At 34.1% G+C, this 18559-nt stretch overlaps 1 protein-coding gene across 2 annotated transcripts in view; it reads left to right on the top strand.

Annotated features, from left to right (window-relative positions):
- The window catches only part of LOC149784452 (uncharacterized), a 70794-nt gene that overhangs the window by 31262 nt on the left and 20973 nt on the right, over nt 1–18559 (top strand). For both annotated transcript variants that reach the window (XR_016413872.1, XM_089932528.1), the window contains exon 4: nt 17066–17852. Coding sequence is in view for 1 of the 2 variants with exons in the window: in XM_089932528.1 (XP_089788654.1) it covers nt 17066–17839 (774 nt within the window). In the remaining variant the exon portion in view is untranslated. The remainder of the gene's footprint in view (nt 1–17065; nt 17853–18559) is intronic.

Raw genomic sequence — 18559 nt, 5'->3', positions numbered from 1 at the left:
TCTCCAGAAACATTTTTATGTATGTCTAGTTGGTCCTTAAATGAAATGGTTGCTGTTCATAATGGATTTTCTCCCTTGAATGAGTTCTTATGATGTCTGTTGGTCCTAAATGAAATTGGTGCTGATCTAACATCCATTATAGCCACCACTCGATATTGCTACTTTTAATAGATGGAAAGTCCTATTGGGATTGTGTGGATGGCAGTTTTCAAAAGCCATCATATCTTGTCTAATTGGCTTTAAAACAATTTGTGCCAATCTGTTATCCAGTATGGCTGCTACAGTTCCAGATTTAAAATCCTATAGCTACTCATCCAAGATGGAAAGCCATATCAGCAGTGGGTTTTAACCAGAAGCCTTTTTATGAAGTCTAGTTGTCGCTAAATGAAAATGGTATTGATCAGATGTAGCTACCATTACTTAATACCATTTTGAAAAACCTTGATGTTGCTACTCCACCTGAATGGAATGTCATATCAACATGAGATTTTAATATTATTATATATAGTTGGTCCTAAATGAAAATCATGCCTGTGTTATGTATATTTCATTTATATTGTGTGATTGACCTTTGTCCATAATTGAGAGTAGGAGTTTGGGCCTATCTGACTGATGTCATTTGTCTTAAACATGCTTGCTTGGATTTAGTTCATTGACATTGCTTTTCACTGTGGATAAAAATATGGTCTACATGATCTTTGCCAGGTACACATTTCCGTCGATAACTTGCACACAACGGGGTCCACAAACATAGACCGCACTATAAGTGAGGCGCGAGTTACTGAGGGACCTCCAATTTTTTTTTTAAAATCACTTTGACATCGAGAAAAACGGGGGTGGGGGGGGCGGCATTAGGGAACTGGGCTGTTTAATGACTGAATCCTCATTTTACTATCACGTTTTTAATAATTTTCAATAATGCGCTTTTTCTAATGAAGTTGTTCGTTATTCTGTTTAAATAACATTTCTTTAAAATATCCAACATATGAAAGATCATTCCGTCTGGTTTGAACAACCATCACGTGTACGCGAAAAATCTGTGTATTACGTCATTGCTTTTTGTTTTCTTGATGAGTCTGGTTCCCATAGTGGTGTTTAATAGTATCTTGCCAAATCGGTTGTCCATAATTTGGGAACTAGACTAACTGTTGATACACCACCAAACAAGATTTCTTTTTTCAAAAACATGACATTTATTTCGAAACACGTCATCATTGAAACTCAATTTTTTATTGTTCAATTAGTACAATGTTAATGTCATGATTTCAGTTGAAGTAATAATGAAATCTCTTATCATCCTTGAGGATATCTCTAAATGCCAGTTCAAGAATTCTCTGAAACTCGCTTGCCCACAATGGTCCGTATCTGTGAAATCAAGCTCAATATTTTATGAAGTATTCATTTCACTTAGTTGCCTTGTTATCGTTGATCACAGTTATGAAATAGTCTGTTAATTTAAGGTAGTTTCTGTTACATACACAGTAACGTTTATTACAGTGTTCGATTGATCAAATGAAGTCAGTTCACCCGACATAAAACCGAGGCCGCTAGATTTTAAGTTAGTCAGATTTGTGTGCCTTTTAACTTTTCTTTTATTCCACCTCCTTTTTTTATTCAAAAGACATAATTAACATGATAATACAAAGGAGACCAGCTTTTAATTCAGTGCAACAATACAACAAATACTTCCGCAAGTCAGTAATCAAAACATGGTCGGTACTAAATTAGGTTCTCAGAGAAATACTCGTAGACATAGCTGTTACGGTAGATTGACACATTTACGTTTAATTACAAGAGGACACATTGCATTTATGACGATTACACTTAAAAGAAAATGATGGAACTAGAACACAAATTTCAATTGATAATTTTTTTTTAAAATTTGTATTTATTTATTGAAGAACTGCCTCCACTCGGCGTAAGTGACATTTTCATTGATCAAAATTTCCTTACATATCGTTAATTGTGGTGTACTAAGAATGTCGTTTGGAAAGAAAATGTAAAAAAATTTATGAGCTATTTCTAAATTTGATATTTCGTAGTGTTGATTAAATTTTCCAGGTCCTATCTACCGTTTTCAATGATAAAACGAGCGATACATCAAAGTTTCCGTTACCAATTTTGATCGCGATTTTCTTCAAGTTCAACAACAAATAGGGATACATTTTTGGGGTATTTTCGGGTTTAAAAAAATGGAATCCATGCCTGATACCGCGTTATGATGGTTCGCGAGTTATCAGGGTGCGAGTTATCGAGGAAGTGGTGTAGTTTGCTAAAGTTGAAAATACCTGACATGTTTATCAATTTGATAGTCAGGTGAGAGAATATATATGAAGTTATTTACATCAGAATTATTTATTCCTAATTTAATATCTGTCTAATGGAATGAGTATTTTACTTGTGTTCAGTTGTTATATTTTGAGGATATATTTAAATTATTCATTGGAGTTACAAAGTGCTCAAAAACTGCTCTGATGGCCTAGTGGTTAGAGTGTCCGCCTTGGATGCAGGCAGTTGTGAGTTCAATCCTTGGCAGAGTCATACCAAAGACTCATAAAAATGGTACTAACAACTGCTGTGCTTGGCGCTCAGCATTAAGAGGTTAGTGTTAGGACTGGTTAGCCTGGTGTCAGGATAATATGACTGGGTGGGCCATTGTGCTACATGTCTGCAGCATGATACCCCAGTGCTAGACATCACTTTAAACTGCCACAATGCAGACATCGTATTGATATGGCTGAAATTTTTTTAAAGCTATATTAAAAATCCGAATCATACACTCGCACAAAGTGCTCATTGATACTTTTAGAATAAATCAATTTTTATAGTGTATTCATTTAAAGACATTCTGGATAATGCCATTGTGTTACATCAAGATTTAACACACCATAACATCCGAGGCTATTGGTACATCAGTACATTCCGAGTTGGAATTCATTCAGGCCACTCTATACTTTTGGACTTATACATAGCTGCCAACCCTCATGAATTTGGTGTGAATTTCACGACTTTTTCAGCAATTCACAGATTCACGCCGTAAGTCAAAAATTCACGAATATTCCAATCTTCAATTATTTTAAATCTTCAATAAAATAACCCATTTCCTGTTAAGCGCTAGTCATGATATTTGCTGTTGCCAAAATGGTCCGGTACTGCTGGTGCCGATATTGGTAGATCTACAGCCGATTAGTACAGTTGGCCCAGTAGCAAGCATTTTAGCCTATTTTAATCTATATGTATAAGAGTAGTTTTACAAATGGTTTTGAGAGAAACTGGAGCCTAACCGGAAATTTGCTCCGCGCATGCGTCAAAACACTGATTTGAGTTACCATTCAGCATCGCATGCAAGATGTTGAAAATGTCTTCACCACCAAGGAAAAAGAAATGTATTACTCAAAAAGTGAAGTTTAATTTAGAATATATAAAAAATTGGTCGTGCATTCTGCCGTTAAACATTGACATTCATTCATGCTTTTTGCACTCAGTGTGCCATCGCAGAGACGATGTGAGGAAGAATGTCGGTTGTAGAAAACATGTAGAAGTTGGGAAAATTAAGAATTCGCAGATTTCAGCTCTGGAATATTTTAAACCGTTGGCAGAAGATCTGCAGGCTACCAACGCTGAAGCATTATCTGTGAGTTTTCTTGTCGAACACAATCTACCTTTATCAGCTGGAGACCATGCTAAACATTTGTTCTGACAAATATTCCCGGACTTGAAAATCGCTTCCAAATCATCCTGTGGAAGAACCAAAAATGCTGCAGATCCTGTGCATTCCTCACAGCAAAAGTGACAGCGAAAGAGTATTTTCTATGGTGAGGAAAAATAAGGCAGTCTTTAGGGCCTCCTTAGCTGCAAAAAATTTGTCAGCAATTTTAGTCCCCAAGATCAACCATCAGGCAAGAAGTCGGAACTGTTTAGAAAACAAATTTACAATCAAGCAGTTGAGGAAGTTCAAGTTTGCCAGAGTATCATGTCTTGATAAATAACTATCTCTTTATATATGTAGTATTTTATTTTATTTTGCGAACTTGATATAGTGTAGTATTGACGGTTGGAGTGGATGGGGTGGTCAGAGTGGATGGAGTTATTGTCATGGTATTTTTCACGAATTCATGTCCAAATTCATGACTTTTTATCCCAGTTTTCACTAATTGTGAGCCTGGAAGGTTGGCAGCTGTGCTTATGATAGAACATGTTGAAAATCTCATATATTATTATTCTCCTGAATGAATGGGCATATCATCATTTGGTTTTTGCCAAATGTCTTTTTAATCATGCACAATTTTTTCTAAATGAAAATCATGCCAGTGTTTTGTCCAGTATGACTGCCAGACTTGTCACTCAGGAATGTCAGAGATAGTTTAAACATTCTGCAGTTAAAAATCAGAAAAGCTATTGTCATGAATTCCTACAAATTCTCTCTGGCAGTAGAATAACAGTCCCTTGGATGAACTCTTTGTCTTTCTAGTATATGTACTGTCTTTACTGCCAGTTCAAAAGGCAGGCACAAAGAAGTAATTCCACACATTAGATATTGCACTGTCTGCTGATTGCATTGAGCAAGGCAGTGGGTCACATATTTGCTACACATTTGGAATAATGACATCATCATGTTATGTCTAGGTCTTAAAATAAGTTGGGTTTTTAAATAATAAAAAAGTCAAACCAACAATTGTAAGTAAAATCAGCAAGTTATTTATTTTTCTTAGTTACAAAGTATAAATTTGTAAGAAACACTTAAAAGTAATGTGAAATGAATTCCAAATAATCCTAAATGTCCTTGAATGTGTCCTCAATAATCCAGTTCAGTAGTGTGTATAAATCCAAGTATTTGACTTCACCTAAGGAACTATAGAATACTCTGAAATTCCCTAGATGTGAGTCATGTCTAATTGGAAAATTCAATCAAATTGTTTCTAGACTATTCTGTAAATTAGTGTTAATGCCATGTTAGTTGGAAGTCACACTATGGACTTGTCAGTGAATGACTATATAGATATACTTGATACAGTTTGGTATTGTGGAGTACTTGATGTGAATGACTTCTCTTAACCAGTCTGTGAAATGTGCTGATAATGTACTGGCGATTGTTTTGACCTCCATTCAAAATCACCATCTTTGTGGGCATACTATTGTTCTTTTATTATTTATTTTCAATATTTGTAGAACTGAATTAGTGTAATTATTGAATTAATGTAATTACATACCTTATTAAATTAATGTAATTACATACCTTATTGAATTAGTGTAATTACATACCTTATTGAATTAATGTAATTACATACCTTATTGAATTAGTGTAATTACATAACTTATTGAATTAATGTAATTACATACCTTATTGAATTAATGTAATTACATACCTTATTGAATTAGTGTAATTACATACCTTATTGAATTAGTGTAATTACATACTGTATTGAATTTCAGTACCCATAAAAATGCCCCCTTTTATTTTATTTTTAAATTATGGAAATTCATAACCATGAAATGAATTAAACCTCAGTAATTGGCTATAATAAGATGTTTGCTTCTGTGTGTGTGTGTCCCAAATATATTTGTAGTTTCAAATTTGACTTTTTTATTCTAGGTCTTTGTGATTGTTGACTATTTGTAGCAGAATTATTGTTGTTGTTGTTGTTGTAGGGTTTAACGCCATTTTTCAGCACAAGATAGGCTATATATGGCGGCCAGTATAATTGGTGGAGGAAGAACCCTGGAAAACCCGGGAAGAACCACCGACCCACGAGAAGTGTAGCAGAATTAGCAAAAGGGACAAAATAATCAGATTATTGCAGTATTACTGTTGGACATATGAGTCATATATTCTAGTCATTTCTCCATTGTCTTGGGAAGAATGTTTATAATTTATTTACCAGAGAAAAACGGGGTTCAGAAGAATGTGCTCTAAGTACAGGTTTCAGCACTTCTTTGACTTTATGTATACACGCCTCTCCCTTGATAACTGGAGTCAAAAAAATAGTGGCAGTAGTGAGGGTGTAAATTATTGAGGAATCTCTGAAAAATTATGAAAGGGATGGACACTGACAGGGGTGGGGTGGGTGGGCAAGATTAAGTGGTTTGAAACTTATGATATTCAGGTTGGGAATAATGGTCAGTAAAACAGCCTTTACAAAGTTCTTCACTTTTCTATTTAAATTACCTCTACATGTATTTTCAGTATATCTAATCTCTCAAAGATTGTTTAAGGTACTATGCCAACTTGTTTCACTACAAACATTTTCTATGATGTGAATGCTTTTTGCATATGATTGTGGATACATTCCAGCGATACTGTTGATTATTAAGTCAACAAGTCTTCATTTGAAGAAAAGGGCAACTTTATTTACAGAAACAATATTGAAACTATTTTTTATATAGCTCTATCTAAATTACTTGCTAGATTACCATGAAACTTTACACGCATATTCATGGTCTAGTTGGTGCTGCCTAGACATCCAATATGACTTATATAGCAGCCATCTTGAAATTGCTACTCCTCCTGAATGGATGGTCATGTCAGATGACTTTTGTGATATCTGGTTAGTGCTAAAAGAAAACGCAGCCATTGAAAATCTTGTTATTCTTACTCCTAAATGGATGGTCATAACACAGTGCTGACTAAATTACTTCTTATGATGTCTAGCTGGTTAAATATGGTGTCAATCTGAAATCCATTGTGGCATCTGTGGCATCCATCTTTAAAATCTTGTCACAACTGTGCTTGATTAGAAAGTCAATTATATGGGAGTTGCATGAGAACTCTTATCTTATCCAGTTTGTCTTAAATGAAAATGGTCGGTCTGACATCCAATATGGCCACCGCATCAGCCATTTTGAAAATCTTGTTAATGCTACTCCTGAATGAAAAGTAATATCTTAAACTCTACTCCTCTCCAAATGAGTGGCTATATCAGCATAGAGTTTGCGCCAGTATACTTCTTATGATATCTTGGTCCTAAGTGACATTGGTGCCAGTTGTGCATCCAATATGGCTGCCACAAGGACTGTCTTAAAAATCTTATTGTGACTACTCACCCTAAATGGATAATCATTATGATATGCAGTTTTCACCAAATGACTTATAATGTTGTCTACTTTTTTTATGAATGAAAATGGTATCAAGCTGAGATCCAATATGTGTACCACAGTAGTAGCAAATGTTGAAACTCTTGTTATCACTGAATAATTTTGAAAATCTTGTTATTGCTGAAGAATGTCATAGATGTTTTCCACACTCAGCAGTTCAAAAGGAAGAAATGGTCTTATTTTGAATTCCTGGAAATTCTTTTCACCCAGCCGAACATCAGTCTCTTTGAGAGACTATTGTTTACATTTGTCATTATATTAGTAAAGTATTTTTGCTATGATTTCATTGCAAGTTATAGCAAAGTCTCTGCTCATCCTGAAATAATGAATCCTATCAGTCAAACTAAGCTTTTCGTGCACCTTTCTCATCGTTCCTTTGTTATTGTTGATTAAATTTGCAAAAGAATATGATAAACTACTTGTTTATGTTGATGTACTTAGCACTGTTCTGTTTGTTTGATTAGTTAATTGACGTAAGTTGACTTGACACAGCCGTGATTGCTAACTGTTACAGAGGTAGAATTTGTATAGTTTCTAACTTTATTGTTCCTCCTTTACTTGATTTGATACAGAAGACCAATAAACACTTTATTCATTGTAAAAATGCATCCAACAATTCCACAAGTTGGAGATTAAAACACTTAGATTCTCATGGAAACAATTGCATCATTGTGATGGTTGAAGGACACCTTACATGTTTGAGCACAAGAGAAAATATGAAGTTTATGATGAAATTACACAGCAACTAAATTAAAAGATAAAACTACAATACAAATTTCAGTTCACAAAACTTGCTCAGTTGTATTTATTTCTTAATGTGTTGCCAAGGTTTCAGTTATGATTTAATACTGCAAAAAATCAGCTCTTCAGAAATGTATATTCAGGTCCCTTGATTGCAAGCAGTGAAATTCCCATTTCCATCTCAATGACTCAGTAGCATCTTTAATCCTGTCCAGGTGAGACATAGTATAGTCTAATCCATCTCAACAACTGTATTCACTGATTTGGAACATAGCATCTTTAATCCTGTCCAGGTGAGACATAGTATAGACTAATCCATCTCAACAACTGTATTCAATGATTTGGAACATAGCATCTTTAATCCTGTCCAGGTGAGACATATTATAGACTAATCCATCTCAACAACTGTATTCACTGATTTGGAACATAGCATCTTTAATCCTGTCCAGGTGAGACATAGTATAGACTAATCCATCTCAACAACTGTATTCACTGATTCGGAACATAGCATCTTTAATCCTGTCCAGGTGAGACATAGTATAGACTAATCCATCTCAACAACTGTATGCACTGATTCGGAACATAGCATCTTTAATCCTGTCCAGGTGAGACATAGTATAGACTAATCCATCTCAACAACTGTATGCACTGATTCGGAACATAGCATCTTTAATCCTGTCCAGGTGAGACATAGTATAGACTAATCCATCCCAACAACTGTATTCACTGATTCGGAACATAGCATCTTTAATCCTGTCCAGGTGAGACATAGTATAGACTAATCCATCTCAATAACTATATGCACTGATTCGGAACATAGCATCTTTAATCCTGTCCAGGTGAGACATATTATAGACTAATCCATCTCAACAACTATATGCACTGACTCAGATCATACCTTGCAGTGAGATTTAAAGTAAAGTTTATGTCATCAATTAAAGTCAGATTCTTTCAGAATTCTCACATCGGAGGTTAAGCTAAACATGAATTTTAGGGAGAAGTGACCTCTCCTTTTGGACAAAACAGAGAAGTAGGTGCAAAGCAAGAAATGCAATGTATGCATACATAAGTTTATGTGTGTCTTCGTTATTTTATTTGTGTGATGCCTTCTGTTTCTCAGTATGCATATTTCCATTTAATACCTATTTTTTATTGTTGTATTTATGGGGTTTAACAACATTTTTCAGTACAAGATAGGCTATACATGGCAGCCAGTATAACTGGTAGAGGAAAAAACCAGGAAAACCCCAGGAAGGACCGTTGACCCATTGGTTTTAAGTACTCATCAACCCATTTGTTTTACATTGGAACCCCACTATAACGCGATAATTGGGGTCCACATAATTGGATCACATTAATATCGGGGTCGCGTTTTACAGTATTTTACTTTTTTCAGAGAACAACGCATTGGCACATATACGTGTATTCATGCCTACGGTATATGATGAATAGGGTATCAACACCGTTTACTATTGTGGCATTCAGTTCATCTATAATGCATGTAATTCCATTGAAAAATTGCACACATATTTACAGTATTCAATATTTTTTCCCCTGATCATTGTATCTGAATTAAACGTCTAATATATAGCATGAACAGAGTATTAACTCCGTTTACTTGCCGTCTGATATTGTACCGTCTGGGCTTGAAATTAATCCATAAAACACGTAATTCCATTGCAAAAATTGCATACATATTTAAACTATTCAATCATTTTGTCACACATCATTATGTGTCTGAATTCAGTGGGAAAAATTAACAGCAAAATTAGGTTAAGAAAGACGAAGCACGTGTATGGTTCATTGCATTCCAGGGTCTATGAATGGTGTCTGTACAAATTTCATACTGCTAAAATTTTCTCATATGCATTTCTGTGTACATTTATCCATTGCAAATTTCCAATAATTAAAGCTTGTACGCTTATTCGTTTGAACGACTACAACAAGAATAATTACAAATCAACACATGCTTTCAGCATGCATGTAACTTTTACTTCAGATTTTGTGAATATCGAAAGAAACGTGTGAAAACTACTATACTAATCATGGTGCAAAGTGCAGAGAACGATTTGCGTTTGTGAACTTGCTTTTCCATAACGGTAAAATATTTTTATAAAAAATAGGAAATTAATAACGAGTTCATAAACAAACACTATACCCATGTAAAACCCAAGAACTAAGTGCAGTAGGCCTGCAATGGTCACGAGCAAAATGTAAAGCTGAACACATGTACATTTTCATACCCTTTCAATCTCCAGCTAATAAAGCGGACATTATTAACTGGTCAACTGATTGCGTCTAATAACACTGCCAAGCCCATCAAACATGTTGGCGGTGTTCGTTTTTTTATGTTTATTAAATTGTGAGAATCTTTTATCAACCACCGCATTGTCTGCTGCTTGTTTGTTTATGCAGTTAAAAAAACACGTCGGCTATTGTTTGAGCAACGATGGTATACAGAATTAATTGAAGACAATCACAAAGATGACTTACTGTCTTTACTCATGGATCAGTAACAAGTAACATTTCCGATAATGTTTATTTTGGCATAACATTTCAAGAACCTGGTGAAATTGTTAAATTTCATAAGCCAAGCCACGATCATATTTATATTTGAATTCAAACTCAGACTCTTCCCCAAAATGATAATAAATGTTTTACACACTATTTCTCATACTTTTAAAAAGTATTTTTCCGGGGACGAGAAAAATATACGTACATGTATTTAAATTTTAAGGAACCACGCCACAATCATGATATATATTGTATTATATTCGAATTGATACACGATCTCTTCCCCAAAATGATATATTTTCTGTGTACAAAGTGCAGAAAACGAATTGCGTTTGTAATCTTGCGTTACCATAACGGTAAAATATTTTTATAAAAAGGAAATTAATAACAAATTCATAAGTAAACCCCATACACATGTAAAACCCGAGAACTAAGTGCAGTAGGCCTGCAATGATCACGAGTCACTTTTATTAATTAAAAAATTTAAGCTGAACGCATGTACAATTTCATGCCATTTCAATTTCCAGCTAATAAAGCGGACATTATTTACTGGTAACATGTTTGATAGTGTTTATTTTGGCATAACACTCCAAGAACCTGGTGATATTGTTAAATTTTAGAAGCTACGCCACGATCGTGTTATATTAAAAGTCATACGCGAACTCTTCCCAAAAATGATAATAAACGTTTTACACACTATTTCTTGTACTTAAAAAAAATATTTGTCCCAGTACGAGAAATATACACATACATGTATTTAAAATTTCAGTTACCACGCCACAATCATATTAAATTCGAATTCATATGCGATCTCTTCCCCATAATGATAATAAATTTGTTATTCACTATTTCATGTACTTTGACCAAAAATATTTTTTCATGTGCAAATGAATATATGAAATTTCGGGAGCCATGCCACAACTGCATTATATCTGAATTCGCATTATAATGGGGCGCGTTATAGCGGGGTTGCACTGTATATGTATATTTTAAACACATTTAGCATGTGTATGAAAATTATCATATTCATATGCAGTATATTTTGGCCATATGAGTTTTAAAGAGAACAATGGAAGCTATATATTGTAATGAATTTTAACCGAGTAGCTAGATTACATATGGTAATTGCAAGATAGTAAAATGCCTAGTTTAGACCTTGATGACCAATGATATCGCACTAATGGAAGATGATATACATGAAATGGGTGGAGCTAACAGTTCACTGAAGCCAGGCTTAGATTCAAATGATGTAGGTTGGATTGTTTTGAGATTACATTTGAAGTTTATGATAGAGGAAGAGGAAACAACTATGATATGAATGCACTGCTTTTTGATCAGATATCAGTATTGGTATGTTTAACATCAAATTATAATCAGCTGGAGCGTATCGTTATGGCAGCTTGCGAAGCTGGTTCTCAATAGAAGTGGACCAAGTTGCTTCATTCAGCTGGATGTTTTAAAGTTCTGAATCATTTATGACTTCACTGGATTCCTTTATGATAAAATATCTGCATTTGTTTGATGGCAGTTTAAATTATAATCAGTTAGATAAAACGGGAATATATGGCTTCTCACTAAGCTAGTTTTTGGCATGGGATTGTGTTTTATTGCCAATTATTTGCTTAAATCTGCAAAATGTTTAAAACCTCATACATTTTAATTAATGGACATTCAGAAAAAAATTGATCAGACATAACACTAAGTGCATACATCTGAACTTTCAATCACAATGGCGCAAAGGAGAATATTTTCTGTCTCTGTCTCGGAAATGACCTGGTGGTGATGAATTTTCTGACCCTGAGACTCCAAAGAAACAGAAAGATAATGTCAGCTCTGTGGAGAAGTAGAGAAAATCTTTATTAGAAAATCTAAGGACAAGTCGAAAAGTGAACTGACAATTCTGTTATGTACATTCTTGATATTTGAATAATATATAAACTTTATACTTGTATGGGTATATGTTTGCATATAAAATGATTTGAGTAGTTGATAACTGAAAATGTTGAAAAGTTGAAAAAATAATAAAGTTAAAAATAATCCTCTGAATGTTTTATATACAAAATATCCACACAGTAACACATAATTAGAGAAACACTTTTGCAAAAATGAGATCATATATTTCTTACAAAATACTGTTCAGATATTTCTCATTATTCAGCACGAGACAAGAAATCTTAAACATTATTTTGTTTCCACCAATAACGAGTTAGCACAGGTCATACCTGTCCAAAAGAATTGACTCCCGAGATTTTGGGGTCAAGGGTCAACTGACTTCAGTTTGGAAATCTATTGAGAACCCTGTTTACCATGTGCATGAGAGCAAATGCACACTTGTCTTCAGTCCATCCTAATTTCTTTGTTACTAATAAATATTTATGCAACTATTCATAGATGACACACTGAAGCATTTAAGTCGATATATGAATGAACTAAATCTTTTCCAAATCAATTAAGACATCCAACATGTGAGTGCCTCTATTTATACAAAGAGGGGTTTTCCTTATATAGTCACTCACTTTCTAGCTTTGCTACAACAGTCTATTGATAGGATTGCAAATGTAATGTTTTATTATTTGTCTTTGTTCTAGTAGTAATGTTATTGATTAGTTAAGTAGTATTTGCTTTGCTGCTTTTTTGCGTCGTATTTACACAAAAATGAATGAATTCAGAAGAAAAAAACTGACCTCATAGTATTTCTCAAATTCCATAACATAGCATTGTCACGTGTTTCTGACCTTCATAATTGCATTTTAAAGTTAAATCTTGAATAACATAGTATTTAGACTCTGCTTTCTGTATATTTTCCTGAATATATTTGCCCAATGGTTTATGAAAACAATCTAATAAAGTTGTACCTCCCAGATACAGCAATGTCTACCATTATTTCCACATGACATATTCATTTAGTTTCAAACAGATTTTAGGAAGAAAAAGATGTACATGCAGCAGTAAAAATATTCATTTCACAGAATCTGTTCTGAAAATGCAATTTCTGTTTACATGCTGTTGTTTAAGTTTCAAAACACAAGTTTGTTTTTATCATTAGAGGATAACTTGTGGAAATCTGGCAGTGATAGTTGCTAACTTACTCCGGAAAGGGTTTATGGTCAGTCAGCCAAAACTACAACACAACACTGGAACTAACCTGGCTAATGTGATGGAGCATCTAAAAAAAAACTATGGTCACTTAATGTACTTAAAAGAAAATCAGTTTACACTGGGTGAAGTTGTTTTCACTTTCCTAACAGAAGAAGGGGAAGTTTATATTTTTAAGGTGACTTAATCGCCTGGTACATGACCCCTGTCACATAGTATACTTTCCATAACAAGCTTCAAACCATTAAGTCAGCTGACCAAGATGACAGGATTGAAGGGTGATGATGAAATTATCAGCTACATTGTTTTGCCCTGCATATGCTAGTTTTCAGGCACCTGATCACAGGTAGTATTACTGTAAATATACTAGACTGGAACCAAAAAGGTAGTATTACTGTAAATATACTAGACTGGAACCAAAAAGGAAGAAATTCAATTTCTCACTATAAATTTGGCAGATGTTGGAGATTTCAGTGAGTGATGGGAGACAAGCAATATTTTGGGTTAAAAACCATACCATGCAGGAGGTTCAGATGTTTTTTCATGTGGAAATAAACTATCTTGATGTACTTAATTATAATTGTTCATTTCTGCAAATGTTGTGAAGGGTATCAGCCATCTGTCAGTCTATGTTTTTCTGGCCATTTAGTTGTCTGTTAATTGATCTGACTTCCATATGTTACTATTTTACATTTGAAAATTCTAAATGTACCCCACCCCACTGAAGGAGGGTGGAGGCAAAGGTCACATTTCCATAGATGATATTGTAACCTGAATTCCATGTATACCAATTAAAGGAGGATCATGTCCAGTATTTGAATCTCTAACTCAGATGGTGTTGAAGGAGCTCTACTCATACATTCCTCAGTACATCTGAATAGGCAGGATAGCATAATCCCCATCCTTTCTTTGAAAAGCTTGTGGATAAACAATTCAGATAATTATGATGGCTTCCATCTCTTATAGTACAATTCCTTTGTTCCTTTGTAACATCATAACCATGATTGATGATCTTATGAACAGCTGATAGCTGGACTTTAGCCTTTCTCCATTTACAAATTCTAACATTATAGCCATGTATTATTTTCAAAATTTTAACATTTTTTGCTACATTGTTGCATTGACATTGCCATGTATCATGAATTCGAGCTGGCTAATCAGAACAATAATGAGAAGGCCCTATTGTACAGCATATATATACCATGTTAGTGACATTTTTTCAAATGTCATATTACTCTACCTGCATAGAGAATATAAATTATTGTTGTTTAACAATACAATAATAACTATATGGTACCAACTAAAAATAATATTTTAAAACTTTTGAATTTCAGTAAAACTTTAAGAAGATAATAATCCTTCTAAATAAATGCAGACATAAAGTATGGCAAGATAAGAGAAAGATACAAATTCTGTAAAGTGTATATAAAATAAGATGTGATATAAATTCTGTAAAGTGTATATAAAATAAGATACAATGATACAAATTCTGTAAAGTGTATATAAAATAAGATACAATGATAACAAATTCTGTAAAGTATATAAAATAAGATACGATACAAATTCTATAAAGTGTATATAAAATAAGATACATTGATAACAAATTCTGTAAAATGTATATAAAATTAGATACAATACAAATTCTGTAAAGTGTATATAAAATGAGATACAATGATACATCTTCTGTAAAGTATATAAAATAAGATACAATGATACGAACTCTGTAAAGTGTATATAAAATAAGATACAATGATACATATTTTGTAAAGTATATAAAATAAGATACGATACAAACTCTGTAGAGTGTATATAAAATAAGATACAATGATATAAATTCTGTAAAGTGTATATAAAATAAGATACAAAGATACAAATTAGAGGAGCAGTCACACAAAGCCAGAACAGCTTGATAAACTTGAACATAATTGTCACCCTACCAGGCGAAGTGGGGGACTAAGTGACCAGAAAATTGTAAACTTTGCCACCTTCTGTTAGGAAAGCAAAAATGACTTAACCCTGTGAGTATTTAGGAGGACATTGAGTGACTAGTTCTTTAGATGCTCCCTCACCTTAGCCAGGTTACTCCTAGTGTTGTAGCTCCCTTACCTTAGCCAGGTTACTCCATGTTGTAGCTCAAGCTGAAATGCAGGCATCAAGCCATCAGATAGCTGGTGTCGATATCTTTGCACTGACAAACAAACTCTTGCACATTCACAGGCAATTGTTTGGATATAGCTGACTAACCGTTGACTCTTTCTGTAAAAGATTAGCAACTGTCATAGCCCGATTTCCAAAAGTTATCCTTTGATGATAAAACCATACAAACTTTGTGTTTTTGAAACTTAAACAATAGTATGTTGAAATTTGTGTTTTAAGAAATAGAATCAGTGATTTGTATATTTTAACTGCAATATATAGTCTACATTAATTTAGTTTTTTCATAAAATCAGTTTCAAACCTGAAGTGAACCTGATCTGTGGAAATAATGGTTGGCATAGCTCAGTCTGGGAGGTATGACTGTTGTAAACTATTGAGCATATATATTCAGTAAAAGAAAATGTTCATAGAAATCAAAATCTAAATATATTGTTAATGAAGATTTAGCTTTAAAATGCAATTTTGTAAGTAAGAAATGTATGAAACAATGCTATGTTGTTTAGTTCACTTGCACGGTCAGACTTGTTTTCTGACTTCACTCTTTTTTTGTAAAAGTACAAAGAAGAAAAATGTAGGTATGTTGACAATTAATAAAACCTTACCTTTGCAGTACTGTCAGTTATCTAATGTAACAAAGCTAGAAAATTAAATTAAGAAAATTCCTACAGTATGATCTGAAGATGCATGCATTTGCCTTCATTTACATGGTACATAGGTTATTTCAAACATCCTTAGAAATCTTTTCAAGTGCCATTTTATGGTGAACTTTAATAAAGTAAAAAATTTTTTTATTGATTAAGGGTACTTTTAGTAGCAGTTTTACCTACTTGAAATTGCAATACTGTAATCTAGTGACTCAGTTAAAATTCAATATAATGTATAGCTTCTACTGTTCTCTTTTAAAGTCAGATGGCAGAAATACACTGCATATGAATATGATAATTTTTATGCATGTACCAAATGCGTTTATGATATACAAACAACTCTGAAAAGTTTCTACTCAAAAAAAGTATTGCTTCAAGCCAGTGTTTAATGCAAATATCCATACTAAGAAAAACATGTACATATATATTGCATTTCTTGCTTTGCTCCCACTTCTCCCAGTTCAGCTTTCACTTGTCCCTGTTTTGTCCAAAAGAAGACACTTCTTCCTAAAATTAAAGTCTAGCTTGATTCCTGATACTGCCTGTGTTGCTCATGTTAATGAAGACTAACATTCTGATCAAGTAGGACCTTTCTAATGTCATTCTCAACTTGCATTTGAGATGTGAAACTTGGAGAAGAAAACAATTAAAAATGATTGATACGCATGTATCATTTTTTGCATTTTATGTTACTTAAGTCTTTTTGCACAGAACATATTTATCAGATTACTTTCTTATGAATACTTTTGAATGGCTGTTTATGGAATGAATATGAGTGAGCTGCAGTATATGGCTTCTTCACGAGTTCTTTCTTTTTGTAGGTTACTCCACCTACCTCACCAGGAGAATCTCATGATCAACAGAGGCAGGCTCAACATGGATCCCTAACTATCTCCTCCAGACAAGAAGAAAGATTTCATCAAAGTCCAGAGCAGTCTCGATACTCGCCAACATCTCATGCGAGTTCTAGCATAATCCAGTCCCCACCACCTCGCCCAGTGTCACACACCTTTGGATTACAGAATGGCAGTGGCATTGCCAGGGGATCTCCTGAAGTAAATGAGAATGATCTTCACGGTCCGCCTCGTTACTGTAAGGGCTTTGAATGTCACAATGGGCAGACCTCACCTGCTAACCTGACTCGTGCTCAGAACCACTCTATGGCTTTCCAGTATGCACCAAACTCCTCAGACAGCGTCATCGATCTCAGCATGAATAAATCTTCCAGCAGTATTGACTCAGAAGATGGAGAATGGAAGGGAGGTAACTCATCTATCATGTCCAAAAGCTTAGACTCAGAATCAGAGTATGAAGAAAAGCGAGATGTAACTACTACATCAGCAAACCCTGTGGCAGATGAAGGAATACACCATTGTCTGCACTGCAATATAATTTTCAATGATTACACCATGTTTCATCTACACCAGAGCCTCCACTCACCAATGGAAGAAGACGACCCTTTTCGCTGCCCCTCCTGTCTGAAACAATGTCAGGACCGCATTGAGTTTATGTTCCATATTGTCTGGCATGTCAAGTACCCACACACCATCCCCAACTACCAACCGTTTAAGGAGAGCTGCCTTGGGGATCAATAGCCAGCTATCTCATGTAAGGACTGTTGTATTTTTTGTTTCATATAGTAAAATGCCAATTATTTGGACCAAGAGGGACAAAGAATTTGTCCAGAAAAATGGTCCATTGAGTTAGTGTATTGTAATCATTTGGGAATTTACATGTTGGAGACACATTGTGGGAATCCAAATTAGGGAAGAATCCAGAAGTTGGCTTCAAGATTATTGATATTCTAGTGTATTGGTGAAATTTGCACAGTATAACCTTTTTTAATCCAAATGTTATATATCTAAATGTTGACCATATAAAAATCTCTCAGACATGTTGATTAATTATACCTCCACTGTGTCGATGCAAAATATTTCATGTCCTTGGAAGAGTCTGCAGATGCAGTGTTCTACTATTCCATAAGGAAATGTTTAAAAGAATAACTTTAAAGCTTATGAGAAGTTAATTATAAATTGACATAGTTCTAGGCAGTGAAGGTCCCTTTTTCCAGAATTACCCTAATCTTCTGGTCCTAGACATTCAGATATGAAAATTTATTAATATGCAGTTATGTCATATGTTAATTTTTTATATTAAAGTTTTTTGCAGAAATGTGGACGTAAACTTCCCCTTTTGAAAACCTTGGGGTAGGTCTGGGAAAAGAAGACAAAATTGAACACCCCAAAAATCTTGGGATGTAATATATTGAATGATCATTAAAATGTTAAGTAGGGTCATGCTTTGTAGGGTCATGC

Source organism: Sinohyriopsis cumingii, chromosome 14, assembly GCF_028554795.1.
Source record: "Sinohyriopsis cumingii isolate HCF-2022 chromosome 14, ASM2855479v2, whole genome shotgun sequence".
NCBI lineage: Eukaryota > Metazoa > Mollusca > Bivalvia > Unionida > Unionidae > Sinohyriopsis > Sinohyriopsis cumingii.
The sequence above is the reverse complement of the archived record's forward strand: the minus strand, read 5'-3'. Positions and strand labels throughout refer to the sequence as shown.